The sequence below is a fragment of the Vipera ursinii genome (assembly GCF_947247035.1).
Source record: "Vipera ursinii genome assembly, chromosome: 1".
NCBI lineage: Eukaryota > Metazoa > Chordata > Lepidosauria > Squamata > Viperidae > Vipera > Vipera ursinii.
The window spans coordinates 110,061,324-110,075,964 of record NC_139512.1 but is presented as its reverse complement, the minus strand read 5'-3'; the positions used below and the strand labels follow the sequence as shown (position 1 = coordinate 110,075,964).

General features: G+C 43.2%; 1 protein-coding gene across 3 annotated transcripts in view; it reads right to left on the bottom strand.

Moving 5' to 3' along the window:
- HRAS (HRas proto-oncogene, GTPase) overlaps nt 1–14,641 on the bottom strand; it is a 136,259-nt gene that overhangs the window by 65,369 nt on the left and 56,249 nt on the right. For 2 of the 3 annotated variants that reach the window (XM_083373960.1, XM_083373959.1), the window contains exons 4-5: nt 9,645–9,804; nt 8,196–8,320 (exon numbers count right to left, since the gene is read on the bottom strand). In XM_083373960.1, the coding sequence (XP_083230086.1) occupies nt 8,201–8,320; nt 9,645–9,804 (280 nt within the window). In that variant the 3' untranslated portion in view covers nt 8,196–8,200. Of the gene's footprint in view, nt 1–348; nt 2,909–8,195; nt 8,321–9,644; nt 9,805–14,641 lie in introns of those variants that run through there. The other variant, XM_083373958.1, reaches the window with a different exon arrangement.

The following is a 14,641-nucleotide window of genomic DNA, read 5'->3' as shown; positions in this document are numbered from 1 at the left end:
CCAAATTCTCTGGCTAGCTAGCTCATAACCCATGAAAAGATGGGCTATTTTAACAGAGGGGAAAAATCCTAGTGCTTTATAGTTTGTCCTTAGGACATTCCTGGGCATCTACTTTATGATAGAAGTGCAGTTATCATCAATTTGTTAAAATTCACCTTACCCTGCTAAGGTTCTATAACAAATTAGAAAGCATCTCAGATCTACAGCTGAGTTAAATTGTACTTCGAACTGTACGGGTAGAAATCAGTGGATCAAGCTCCTATTTCAACTTGCAAACCCTTTGTGGGGAAAAAAACCCCCTTGAGATAAGTTTTTTTGTATAAGTTGCCTATAGAGCTGATGCTGTGGTACCATTTTCAGTGTTTCATTTTGATAGCACCATTATAATAAATACAGAGGCCTCTCCCAATATCTGGTCAACATCTACAATAAGCCGTCCTGCTATTATGAATGCCTGGATCTAGGATGTTGAGAAAAACCTGATCAAATAGTAAATTCATCCAGAAATGAAATGGGTATTTTAAACCAGGGCTTTTCAACTTTTTCACCCATTGTACCACTTTTAGGATATGGCAACATCCGAATATCACCAGTCGCCTAGCAAGGTGTCAGAAACTTGACCAAAAAAAGAAAAAAGTGGGGTGGGGGGGTGTTTGTTTTTTATCCCCCCCCCCGTTGGGTGGTTGCAGCAGGTGTTGGTCACTTCACATGACCCTGGGACACTGTGACTGTCAAAAATATGAATCAGTTGTCAAGCATCTGAATTTGAATCACAAGACCCTGGAGATGCTGCAACATTCGAGCTGATCAGCGCTTCTTCTGGGCTCAGCAGAAGCACCAGGATCAGCGCTGAGTTCCAGCTGGAGCCTGGCGCTTCCGCTGAGCCCTAACAGCCCTGCAACTCCAGCCATCTCTCGTTCAGACTTGTGCAGTGCTGGCACCGGTTCAGCTCATTCCCCTCCCCTGCTACCATTTTTCTAGGATGGTCGCGTACCACCTGCCAGGTGCCAATGTACCACAGGTGGTACCCGTACCACTGGTTGAAAAGCCCCGTTTTAAACAATTAACAAAAACGAACCAATTTTTACTTTTTAAGACATATGTTCCAGTGGCAAAAATGCGCGGACAATGAAGCTGTTTCTTGGGGTTTAAATATTGATAACTATTTTCATCCTGAGGTATTATGCAGGGATGACACGTAGTACAGTGAGTTTGAAGAAAAAGAGCATAAACCCAAAAAGGTACAGTTTGCACACCAACACTTTTGAGAACAAAATCGCTTTTAATGACATTTAAGGCTAGGTTTGGGTTCTCTGTAATACTCCCAACAGTTTTTTTTTAAAAAAATCATGCTTGTTATCTAATTATTAGGCTGGTTTTCTTTAATTCAGCCAGTGATGAGGATCTAGTTGTGGTATTTTACCAGAAGAGCTTAGCAAGTACAGTCACAGAAATACAGAGGAACTGTTCCCTGACAGCAGGATTTGGAGCTGTGCATGCAGTTACGTAGGCACAGCGGCTGCAAGGGAGAACGGAGGAGGAGCAGGAACACGCAAACAGGCTCCCATGTTTCCAAGACCAGCTCCACCTCCAAGTTAGTACACAAATGTTGCAAGAAGCACACCAGGGAAGACAGCCTTGACATAGGCAACAAGCATAAAAATCTTGGGGAGGCTGGGGGGGGGGGAAAGACCATGCCAACAACAAACAGGAAAGCCTACATACAAGTCACCCTTTCTTGCCCACTGGATAATTCCTCCCAGTCAGCCTGTAAGACACAAAGGTTGTGGAAAATAAAATACAAAAAGCTTCCCGTGCCCCCTAAAGATATACGGAGGAGGGACTGTCTCCCTTTGATGCAGCACGGAACGAGCAAAGGTTGGGCTCAATTCAGAGTTGGAAAATCCAGGATCCTTCAATCTCCATCAACAGGTTCAGGTACAGACAATTCATATATTTACACGTTCTCCCAACACCATAAAAAGGAAGGAGAAAAAAAGGCAAATCTAAAAACTGGCACCCCTCTTTCCCTCCACCCCTTCTCAAGGACTCTTGAAGAGAATGTCCACCAGACTGACCATCTTCTCTCTGCAAGGACAACGACGGGGTTGTTCTGGCACAGGGGAGACAATATTAGCTAAAAGTAAGAGAGGCATAATTACCTTCCCTGTTTACACAGAGATAAATCAGTGGGTGGAGACAAGTGGAACAATGTTCCATGGACAGTTACAGGGATCATTTTTATGCCTTTCCTACCCACTTCCTGAAACAGAGCGTTTTTTTTTTCTTTCCCCTCCCCCCTCCCCCCAAATGGAATGACGGACATGTGAATCTTCTTGGCTGTGCCTTCCAAAGAGACTCGGTCTTCTGCTGACAACAGCTAGCCTTCTTTCAGATGGAGCCCTCCCAGCTGGGAATTACAGAGTTTGCTCCCTGTCTTACATGCCTCGGAGCACCAAAGTGGGAAAGCAGTCCGCCTGCAGATGCACCCGGTCTTTGCTCTTGGTGAGCTGAACTCAAGCTGATTGAAGAAACAAAAGATGGGTCTTTCCCTGCACGAGCCTCCTTTCAAACACTCAATCCCTTGGAACAATGACAGAGATGGCAAAACCAGTGTCAAGACCACCAAATAATAACTTAACTGCAATTCCTTATGTGGCTTTGTACACACTGCCAGGAAGGGGGGGAGGCAAAAAAGGGGGGTGGGGTGGGGGAATTTAAACAATAAAACAGTTCCTTGCAGGCCTTGGTGAATTTTTAAAACTGTCCATGTGGAGCCCTTGGGGGGGGGCCTGCAGACATCACCCCCATCTCTCCTTTCCCCGAATCCATTTGATTCTATTTTTCACATTGCCTCCATCTCCATGCTACACACAGTAGAAAGCCTTCCAAGTCACAGTCTGGTCCGCTGCAAACAGAAAAGGCGAAGAGTAAAACAAACCGAAAAGCCTTTTACAAAAAGTTGACTTATTTATGCAATTTAACAACAAAATCAAGAAATACAAAAATTTCAACAGATCGATATAGTACATGAAATAATAAAACTATTAGATAGTACAGAAAAAAGTGATCGGAGGGATCAATTTAAAATGCCAAGTCTAGTGTGTGTTAGTGTCCTGAAATCAGGGCTTTTTTTCTCATAGAACGCTCAGAACGGAGTTCCGGCACCTTTTTTGGATGGAACCTTGTAGCGTAGGCAAGGCGGGTTGTATGATGTGTGGGAGTTCTGGCACCTTTTTCTTTTACAAAAAAAGCACTGCCTGAAATTATTTCAAGATTAATCCCAGTCACACATTCATGAAGTGGGAAATCATGCTATGCATGCACGTATATTGGTTATATTGATGTCAGAATTTTGTTAACAATGAGTGGGGGATAAAGCTATACACCAGTGTGTGTTTGCTTCACGGTTCTGAATCCAACTGCTTGCTGCTCTTGTTCGAGAACTGACCTCAATAGTGTGATTGTGGATAACAGACCCGCCCCCCAGTCATTTTTGCACTTAACATGGTATGCAGAAGCAGCAGCTCAGCAGCAAGTGGCTAATGCTTAGAATAGAAGCATTATGCTTTCCTACAGTAGCATTTCACAGAGCAATACATTTATGGTGTTGTAAAAGAGTCAGTGGCAACTTATAGTGCCAAGTACATTTTGCATCTGCTGAACTTACATAGTAATTACTGAAAGTCCTACATGTGGTTTTCTACATAAACCAAATTTAGACTGCGTTCAAGCTTTCTTCAGGCTGTCAGTCTACCTCTCCACTCACCTACTGGTGAAGGGTAAACTGTCTCCAATGTGACTACAACTGCCTCTGAGGTTTCCAAGCTGTTACACCAATTAAGTCATTAATTGTGATAGCTTAACCATATGCAAACAATGGACCTCACTAAAATACTACTTCTTGATCACTGCTGAGCCACCAAAAAAAAAAGCAAACTGTCCTTTGCTGATATAGTTGAAATTTACTTACCAATGTAGTTCATTGTTTAAGTAAAAAGCGACTGTAGTACTATTTACTAACCTCAAGATGATGCTGTGATTACATGAGTGTTTTGATTTGCAAAACATGCTGATCACAGACAGCGTGGGAACTATAATCCTCCATATTCTTGAGTTCACCAGGAAATGAATTCATTGGATTTGTAGGATATGCTCATTTGCTTATAGTACAATATAGTAAATGCAACCCAATCTTTATTATCTTTGTCTGTTTTAGATATAAGAACCCTTTCAGGTGGGCAAACCTCGATAGCCCTGTTTATTTATTATGCAGAGCACAAGGCCCTCCCAACTTCTATTTACATGCTAGCCCTGCTCTGTGCAATGGCACACAGACGCACTTACTTTCGTCCACCATAAATTTGAAAGTAAGAATAGCTGGTGATTTGATACAATAAGACAGAACAGGATCATCCACCAAACTGGCTGAATGGTTAAGACACCAGGCTAGAAACCAGGAAACCCTGAGTTCTAGCCTTATCTTAAGGCATGAAAGCTGGCTGGCTGTCTTTGAGTCACCCATCTCAGCCCAATCTACCTCACAGGATTGTTGTTGTGGGGAAAACAGGAAGAAGGAGCATTACATATGCCACCTTGAGTTGTTTATAAAAACAATAAAGGCGGGATATAAATAAAATAAATATATTTGAATTCTGATTTGGGTTCAGTAGTGCAAAGACTGGTATGCACATGCCTAGCTTATCTTTTATACTAGTAGTTATTATTTCGTGTAAGGTCAGATTCCCGTGACAGAAGTAAACACAATATAATCCTTTCCACTGTTGCAATGGCATACTTTTGGGAGCTATGAAATGGGAGAGGAGCTCAAGCACAGCATACAGTTGAGTCAGTCCCAAAGAAATGTAAAATATGCATACCTACAGCTGAATACTTCCTCAAGGCAAACTAACATAATAAGGCAATCAATCCTCCTAGGCCTGAGCCACATGTGCTACTGCCACACTCAAAGCATACTCTTCTCAAAGCACATGTGGGCATAGGGCACTCAAATGTGCCCTGTGCCCAACTCTTCACAAGCTGATGTGAACAGAAATGGCTCAAACACTAATGCAAAGACCATTACAATGATAATGCCTCCTTCAAGTGATTTCACCATGAAGAACATGACAGCCAGTTTGGTATAGAGCAGGGGTGTCAAACTGCCGGCCTGCGGGCTGGATGCGTCATGCCGAAACCGTGCCCACCCCAGCTCTGGCAATGGGGAAGAAGTCGCGATACATCAGGACACATCACATGGCGTTGCGTTGCAAGTTTGACACCCCTGGTATAGAGGCACCAGGAGACTGTGAATTCTAGTCCCACCTTAGGCATAAAAAGCCAGCTGGGTGACTTTGGGCCAGACACTGTCTCTCATCCCAACTCACCTCACAGGGATGTTGTGGGGAAAAATAGGAGGAGGAAGGGGCATTAGCCTCCTTGAGTTATTTATAAAAATAATAAAGGCGAGTTTGTAAATGTGTTATATAAATAAAATAAAATACATATACAAATATAGAACAATGAGAAAATAAGACCAGATATAAAGGCGGTGTGAACAGAGAGGAAAATGAAAAAGTCCACAACCTCCTCCTTTATGTTTATTATGTGCCATGCTTTTTCCTTATCTCCACCTTGGCATAAATCTCCAAGCCTAATAGAGAGAATGGGTCTTCTTGGAAAGACCCTGTTTGACAAAAAATCAGATCCCACTTACATTGTAACAAGTTAAGGAAAAACCAACTCCCATCTCCTCCTTAAGGGAGCACTAACCACACCTAGATAAATATTGCCAAGTTATAAATATTGTCTTCGGTGAAAAGAAGATTTCAGGCAGACCAGGCCTCTGCCTTAAGGACATAGTGTGGGTAGAGCAAAGGATGTAAGAATGAAGACACACTTGGCCGACACTGGATTTTCTCCTCCCCTCAGCCTTTGGCAGTAGCCTCTCTCTTAAGCCAAGCATTTTAAAAAGCATTTGGGATTAATCTGCAGTTTCAGCAGTGAGAGCACAGGAAGTTACTCCCACCCACCCCATCTCACATCTCAGGCTACAGGAAATATTCTGAGACATCTGGATTATTTGCACATCTGGACACACACACACGTTAACAATAGCAGCTGTGCTAGGTACAGTTAAAAACTAGGCCTGCTGGGAGAGCTCAACTGATGAAACTTTATATCCATTGACTTCTCAAATGTAATTTTTTTTGGAAGGAAGTGTTCTTTTTTATAAAGGAATACATAAAATGGTGTAACCATAGAAGGAGGAAATTGCTCTGATTCCTGCTTATCTGCTATCCTCTCTCCATTGAGGTTCTAGGCTACACAGAATAATATGTATTTACGAACTCCTTTAAAAACTATGAGTCTTAATAGTCATGTTTAGAAATTTAGGAGGGTGTATCTATAGCTCTATGTATGCCAGTGTTGTCCGAAGACATTTCCATGGTCATGTGGCCAGCATGGCTACACGCCAAAGTCATATGGAATGCTGCTACCTTCACATCTAAGTGGTACCTGTTAAATCTACTCATTTTTGCATGTTTTCGAACTGCTAGGTGGGCAGGAGCTGGGGCAAGTAACAAGTTAGCTCACCCCGTTGAATGGCACTTGAGTCCTGGACTGCCAGATGACACTCTTTAACTGCTGAGCCATCACAATTAAATATATATGAGTGTGTGTTTGTATTGTGTGTATATTGACACTTGACTCCTGAATAATGGCAATGAAGAACTTTTCTTAAAATTCTAATTTTATAAACTATGTACAATGTATTTCCAAATGCATTTTCTTCTCTTAGTGTTCTACTAAATACCAAATACACTTGGGGGTGGGGGAATCATTCCAATATGTTTTCTATTTGTATTTCAACCGCAGGATTCAGTACAGTACAGGTCTCAAGAGCATGAATTTTAAATATCTGAATTATGAGTGCTGTCAGGCATTAATTCCTCCCTATAAAATCTCTCAAATAGATGTTGATCACCAACACGCTATTATTATTAAATCCAGGAAAAACTTTGGCTCTTCAAAGTGGTAGATGTCTTTCATGCAGCATACAAACAGAAACACACTGAATTGTCTAAGATGGCCATTCCAAACGTGGAACTACAACAACCACCATTCCCTTTCAGAATCATCAATGATAGAATGATGGGAACTGTAGGCTGAGACCTGGCTATAGAAGGTATATATACATATATATACCTGCTGTCCTCCCCATGCCTTAGTCCTGTCTTCCTCTGTGGACAGGTGTCACATATATGGTACCTCATTGTATCAAATCCAAGACTGCACCGACACACAACCACCCTGCAATGTTGAACACAGGGAAGAAGAGCAACAACCATTTAAGACCCCTGGCATGAGAACATGGGCAATGACCAGAGCTATGGCTACAACACATGGAACTATCAGCAATTCACTTTTAACAACAGATACCCAGAGACAACTACATCCCCCAAAAACGGATGCGCAACTCAAAGAAATACGGCAGACCTCAACAGATCGGTGACGCGCTCCATGAGCAGAGTGCAGACACCAACAGTATAAACGCGATCTCCCCACCCCAGCGTCTCCATCCTGACGACGTTGGCAGTTAGCTAACGAAAGCTTGATTTTTTAGCAATAAAAACTGTTTTAGTTTTTTAATTCCATCCCAGTGTTCGTTTGTTTGTTTTTATATGTGTGTGTGTGTGTGTATGAATGACACCTGTCCACAGAGACAGGACTAAGGCATGGGGAGGACAGCAGTGCAAACCTTTCCTCAGAAATGCAACAGTTATCAGTCAGAGACGTGAAAAGCAAGAGGAGATAAAACAAGAAAAAAACTCATATAAAATGGGGTATCCAAGTTAGAAGAGAAGCAAATACAGATGCGGGCGCTTTGATTCAAATCAGTCTCGTGGATAAAGAAAAAAATGGTCAATGTCTCCTCATTCTTGATAGTGTTCTAATTCAAAGCATTTTCCTTCCAGAACTGTAGTAAAAATAGACTTCCTTTTGAGGAAGTGGCCAGTTTTGCAGCCAGTATCTGACAAGGCACATTCTGTCTTCTTGAAGGGGATCGGACCCATAACACTGGAAGGCAGGGACGGGGGCCATGCATGGGTTCAAAGGAAACAGTTTTTCGGTACACAATCTGAGTGGCCTTTTTCGCTAACAAAACTGCTCTTTTTCTCCCGGTGACTTACCTTGGTCATGATATTACACATTTGCAGTTCATGCAGCCTGGACCACTTTCATCTGGGGGATTCAATTTATGTAGTTTGTGCTGCCGGATCTCTCGCACTAAAGTATAGAAGGCATCTTCAACTCCCTGCAATAAGTTAATGAAGTGTTTTGAAAACATCATGTATTTGCGTGTATAAGCAAAGGGAAAGGACATTTCCGAGAGTAGTTAAACATGTGTTTTCCACCGCTGGTCAGTACTAGCTAATCTAGGGTTTGATTCAAAGAGATAAAAGCTGCCCTCCTTCTCCCCAAACTACAAACACGAAACCATCTAATTGTGAGCTGGTAGACGTTGTAGAAATAACTGGCAGAATTGGTAGACATGGCAATGGTGTGACTGTTTACCAAGTGCCCCTATTTTGAATCCAAACCACAGACCCAGAGAGCTGACTGCCTAAATTGGCAGCAAATATGTGTACAAGTTTGGACAAATGGCAAAGTATGGAATGCCCCCGACCACTGTTGGCTGAACATTTGCCTTTGTTACTGCTAGTGGCAACTGCTAAACCAGGCTACCTGCCAGTCATGTCCCAGCATCATCTTAATGGAACAAAGCCACTCTAAATCCAAACTTGCTGTAATTTTCACTTCTGTTCCCCAGTGCCTAGGAACCATTAGCAGAAACTACACAACCTGCTCAATAACTACCAGCTGGGGCCCTAGTAACCCAACAGTAAATGCCTATTATTGGCTCAATGGCGCTAAGGGCCAGCTCCAGCCCAGCTAAGTCAGACAACTACGACAGGATTATACAAACAAAGAAAGTAAACTGAACAGCCATCTGTTTACACAATTCTGAAAAGTATGTAATTTCCTTGGAGGGGCATGAGTTGGACATTTTTCTATCAGAAGAGTCAGCAAAGGTGGAATTTAAACTAAGTTTCTTTGATATACAATTCAAATCCAGGGCCAACAATTCAACACACCAGCTCTTAAGCTGGTTGCAGAAGCGATGCAAAGGAGCCAAAAAACTCCCTCTGACTAACAAGGGCAAAAAGAGCCTTGGTGGAGCAGTGGGCTAATGCCTCCTTAAGTAACACCAGCTGCCTGCAATTAGTGCAGGTTCGAGTCCCACCAGGCTCAAGGTTGACTCAGCCTTCCATCCTTCCGAGGTAGGTAAAATGAGGACCCAGATTGTTGGGGGCAATAAGCTGACTTTGTAATAATGCCGCTTGGGGGGGGAGTCGAAAGCCCTAATAAGCAGGCATATACATAGAATGAAGGCTATTGCCAAGCACATTTAATTTGTGCTTAGATTGTAAGCCGCCCTGAGTCTTCGGAGAAGGGCGGGATATAAATGGGATTAAAATAAAAAATAAATAAATAAAAAATGAAAAGCTCAACAGATTCTCCAGAAGATAGCTTGGCTTTTCACCATAGAAAACACACACACACACACACACCTATACCTGTCTAGTTTTGGCTGATGTCTCTATGTATGGAATCCCATAGCTCCGAGCCAGCTCCTGGGCTTGCCGCGTTTCCACAGTCCGGGCAGGAAGGTCACATTTATTCCCCACCAACACCATGGGCACATCATCGGAGTCCTTCACTCTCTTGATCTGCTCTCTGAAACACAGAAAACAAAAATGGGACACATTAACAAAAGCCAACATTTCTATACAAGGGCCATGATTTTTAAGAGCTTAACAGCATAAGAATATGATAAACCTAACTCACAGAGTTTGAGTTGAGGCTTTCCCTCTTACCAAAGTCCTCTCAAAGCATTATCATCCTCTCATTGCCTGGTGTGCAACCAGTGATGTGTTTGTCAATACCGCTTTTAGGGCAAAATACACCCCATTCCTCCTCTGGACATTGTTGGCCTCAGAATTTGGGATTAGTCTCAATCCCTGCTTCATTCCTCCAGTAAAGCTAAATTCTCCAGTTCAAGCAAACCAGATGGGGAATTACTGAGGTCAGAGTAGTCACATTTAAGATTAGTTCATTATTAAAAGACTGATTTTTCTTGTCTTGGAAGAAGCTGGCAACCTAAAGAAAACACAGCTGATACAATTTAATCAAGCAAAGTATTCATTTATGCAGATATGGTGGTGTTGGGGCAAATCCTGTGATAGGAAGATAATAAATGGAAAGTGAAGGCATCAAGGCCACTAGCATCCTCTTCCCAGCTCATGCTCATCATGAGCATAAGGCCACAGCAGATCATTGAGATGACACAAAAATGGAACAGAGAAATAAACTTTCAGGACAAATAAAAACGGGAGAGAGTATCCTAAAGTTCTCATTTGCATCCCCAGGATTTTTGTGTTAAATTTGCAGGGGACTTTAAAAATTCTTTGCAAATTAAAACATCTCAGGGATGTAATTTTGTTAATTTGCTACAGAAAAATAATAGCACAGATTCCTATGGTATCTTAAGCACTGCTACATTTCACAATTACACAAGGTAGAATATATTTCAGAGTATGCAAATTCATGAACAGATTAAACCTATGAAATCATATACTCTGATGTATTTGTTACCCTACAAAAATCTATTTTCTATGAAGCACTGAAAGCCACAAAGCCTTATACAGAAGCCCTCATACTAAGTAGACTTGCCATCACACTATGAAGAATCACGTATATGTGCATGCATGTGGCAGAGAGGGCAGAACAAAGGCACCTGCTTGACAATCTAGCAAAAAGTCCTAAATTATCATTAACCTCAGAAAGGAACAGCCATGTGGGGCAGACAGGTTCCCTGATTTTCGACTCTTTATTTTAATAATGTCAAAGGTTTTAAAAAGAAAGAAAAACTAATACAAACTAACAACGCAAGGAAGGAAAAAGAAAAAAGTGAAAAGAAAGAAAAAAGATACAAAATGGTTTCTGATCTTTACTGCAGTTAAGTACAATTATAAATTTACCTCTTTCTATAAAGCAGACATGTCAAACACAAGGCCCGGGGGCCGGATGCGGCCCGCGAAGTGGTTTCATGCGGCCCGTGAAGCCATCCTGGAAACAGTGAGGGAACGGCCCCCACTGCCTTGGCCCTGGCCCAGAGACCCTCCTTCTGCCAGAGACCCTCACATCTGTCCCACTCCTGCCCAGGCCCCCATAGGCACCCTCGATGCAAACGTTGTAGAGCTGGCCACGCCCACCCAGTAGGCCATGCGCACTCTACCCACGCCCACCCAGTAGGCCACGCCCACCCTGGCCATACCCACCCGGCCCCTTGAGGGCAACCGCAATGCTGATGCGGCCCTCAATGAAATTGAGTTTGACACCCCTGCTCTAAAGTTACATGTCTCTTTTCTGTCTAATCACCAAATCCATAAATCATAAGGTCATTTTTTAATGTTTTCCACAAAGCGCGCACAAGGGATTTCCAGTCAGCAATAAACGGTTATTGTCATTTCTTTAATAAAGAAATCAATTTGGCCATCTTAGCAAGTTCCATCACTTTCACCAGCCATTTCTCTACTGTAGGTAATACTGAATCTTTGCATCTTTGTGCATATAACCATCTTGCTGCAGGAATCATATACAAAAAAAAATTCCATGACTTTTTTCCCAACTGTCCATCAGTCCCAAAAGACCGACCTTTGGTCTTAATTGTATATTAAACTTTGAAATCCCCCGAATCTGTCTATATGTTTGAATCCAAAATTTTCTGGTTTTTCACCACATCCACTAAGTATGATAAAATGCCCCTTCTCATTGTTCATGTGCATTTGAAGTGCTCCAATTTTTTTTATTCATAATTAACATTTCCCACAACTGATAATGACCAAACTCTATCCATCACAAGTAGCAGTGCAGATCACAAAATAGCTGAAACAAGAGTTGATGTAATCAGCTGGTGGTTACTGATAATTTCCTAGTAGTAGCTAATCTCTTTTGTGGAAATTGATATATTCTTAACACTGTGATTTCCCTGACACAGGAACTTCAGCAATTCCAACTTCTGACAATACGACAGCCAAGAGCTGCAGTTCTCATAATTCAACCTTGACGGTTCTAGCAGAATTTGCTGATCCAGAAGCTCTAAATGTGGAAGATTCTTTTTCCTCTTGCTTTCACATAATTCAAAAAGTATTCTTAAGACGTATCCTGACATTTCTTCTGTTTTCATTCTCCTCCTAGCAGTTTTTACATTCATTTCCTCTTATAACGGTTTCCCACACTTCTGTCCTTCCTTTCTTATTCCTCTTCTCTTGCTATGATTATTAACCACTCCTAATTGGCCACTTCTGTTCATTTTGCATCATAGGAGTGCGAGCTCCTTTCTTTCTCCCCTGAATCGTGTTTATCTTTAGTCATCTTTTTTTTCAATTCTGCACATATTGCTCCCAGGCTGCTTTTATTGGGTGGGTTAGGGTGTCCAGCTGTCTACCCTCATGGCGCAAAGAAGCCCCGAGTCGTGGCCCTTTTCCTCCTGCACTATAAGCTGGGCAGATACTCCGTGTATCTCTATTGTTACCCGTTTTTTTCTTCCTTGTCTCTTCTCTCTCATTACACTCCTAATCATTTATTTATTTATTTATTTTAATCCCATTTATATCCCGCCCTTCTCCGAAGACTCAGGGCGGCTTACAATTTAAGCGCAAACCAATGTGCTTAGCAATAGCCTTCATTCTATGTATATGCCTGCTTATTAGGGCTTTCGCCCCCCCCCCCAGCGGCATTATTACAAAGTCAGCTTATTGCCCCAAACAATCTGGGTCCTCATTTTACCTACCTCGGAAGGATGGAAGGCTGAGTCAACCTTGAGCCTGGTGGGATGCGAACCTGTACTAATTTCAGGCAGCTGGTGTTACTTAAGGAGGCATTAGCCCACTGCTCCACCAAGGCTCCTTCTTTATAGAGATCCCCTTCTTACAACAACATTTGAATAAAGCAGCGAGCAGGCCTCCCTGAGCGAGGAATAGAGAGAGCACAAATCCTTTGTCAGCACTCAAGTTACAGCTTCAGCCAGCCTGGAATCCAGATCGCAAAGCAACCTGGTGGCCCTACAGGTGGCAAAGGGATTTCCTTGTTCCCCAAGGAACCAGCCCGGCTACTTTTACTCAAACAGGACACCACTGGGCTCCTTGCTTCGCAATAGGTTGTCGACACTGAGAACACTGACCCAGGAGATGGACTCAGGCTTATCAGAGCCAATTAATTTCCGTTCAGCTTGCTGATTTTCTAGCTAGGCGATTTGAGCAGTTTTTCAAAGAAAGCCACAACTACAGGTAATTCTCCCGTTGCCACCATTCATTCAGTGATTGAATCGAGTTATGGTGGCTCTGAACAAAGGGTACTTAGGCCCAGTCTCTGAAGCGATGACTGCTGTAGTGGCCCTCTGGTCACACGATCAAAATTTGGGCGCTTGGCAGCCCGCCTACCACAGGGGCGCTTCAACTCCCCCATCTGCCAGTTTCCTCCCCGTCTCTTCCTCTTTCGGCTGCCCTGCACAGCAGCAATCCTCAGCGGCAGCAGCAGCACTGGGGCCGAAGTAGAGGCTCCAGGCCTTCAGCCGTCCCAGCCAGTTGCCGCCACCCCAAGGGTGCTACTTCAGCCCCGGTGCTGTCACAGCACCAAGCCCCGGCCAGCCTGTACTCCACCGGCCCTGCCGCCATGCACTCACTGGCCCTGCGCTCACAAAAACGGGCTGCGCAACTTGGATAACAGCACAAGCAGCCTCAAGTCCAGGTCAGGCGCATTTCAATAGCAGCAGGAGGATGGCAGCAAAAGTCAGCAGAGTGCAGGGTGGGAAGGTCAGCAGAGGTGGTGGAGAAGAGGGCAGCCCAAAGGGCAGAGATGGTGGAGGGGAAATAGATGGGAGAGGGAGTTAAAGAGGAACCAGTCCCTTACATCAGGGCTGTTCAACCTTTTCACCCATTGTACCACTTTTAGGATAAGGCAGTGTCCAAGTACCACCAGTCGCCCAGCAAGGTGTCAAAAACTTGACCAAAAAAAAGAAAAAGAAACAAAATGATAAACTACAGGTAGTCCTCGACTTACAACAATTTGCTTAGTGACTGTTCAAAGTTACGACGGCACAGAAAAAAAGTGACTTATGACCATTTTTCATATTTATGGCCGTTGCAGCATCCCCAGGGTCATGTGATTTACATTCGGATGCTTGGCAACCGATTCATATTTATGATGGTCACATTGTTCCAGGGTCATGTGATCGCCTTTTGCAACCTTCTGACAAGCAAAGTTAGTGGGGAAACCGGATTCATTTAACCACCATGTTACTAATTTAATCTCTCTCTTTCCCTCTCTTTCTCTCCCTCTCTCTCTATTTCTCTCTCTCTCCCTCCCTTTCTCTCTCATTCTCTCTCCCTCTTTATCTCTCTCTCCCTCCTTCTCCCTCTCTCCCTCTTTTTCTCTCTCTCCCTTTCTTTCTCCCTCTCTCTCTCTCCCTCTCTATTTCTCTCTCCCTCTCTCTTTCTCTCCCTCTGTCTAT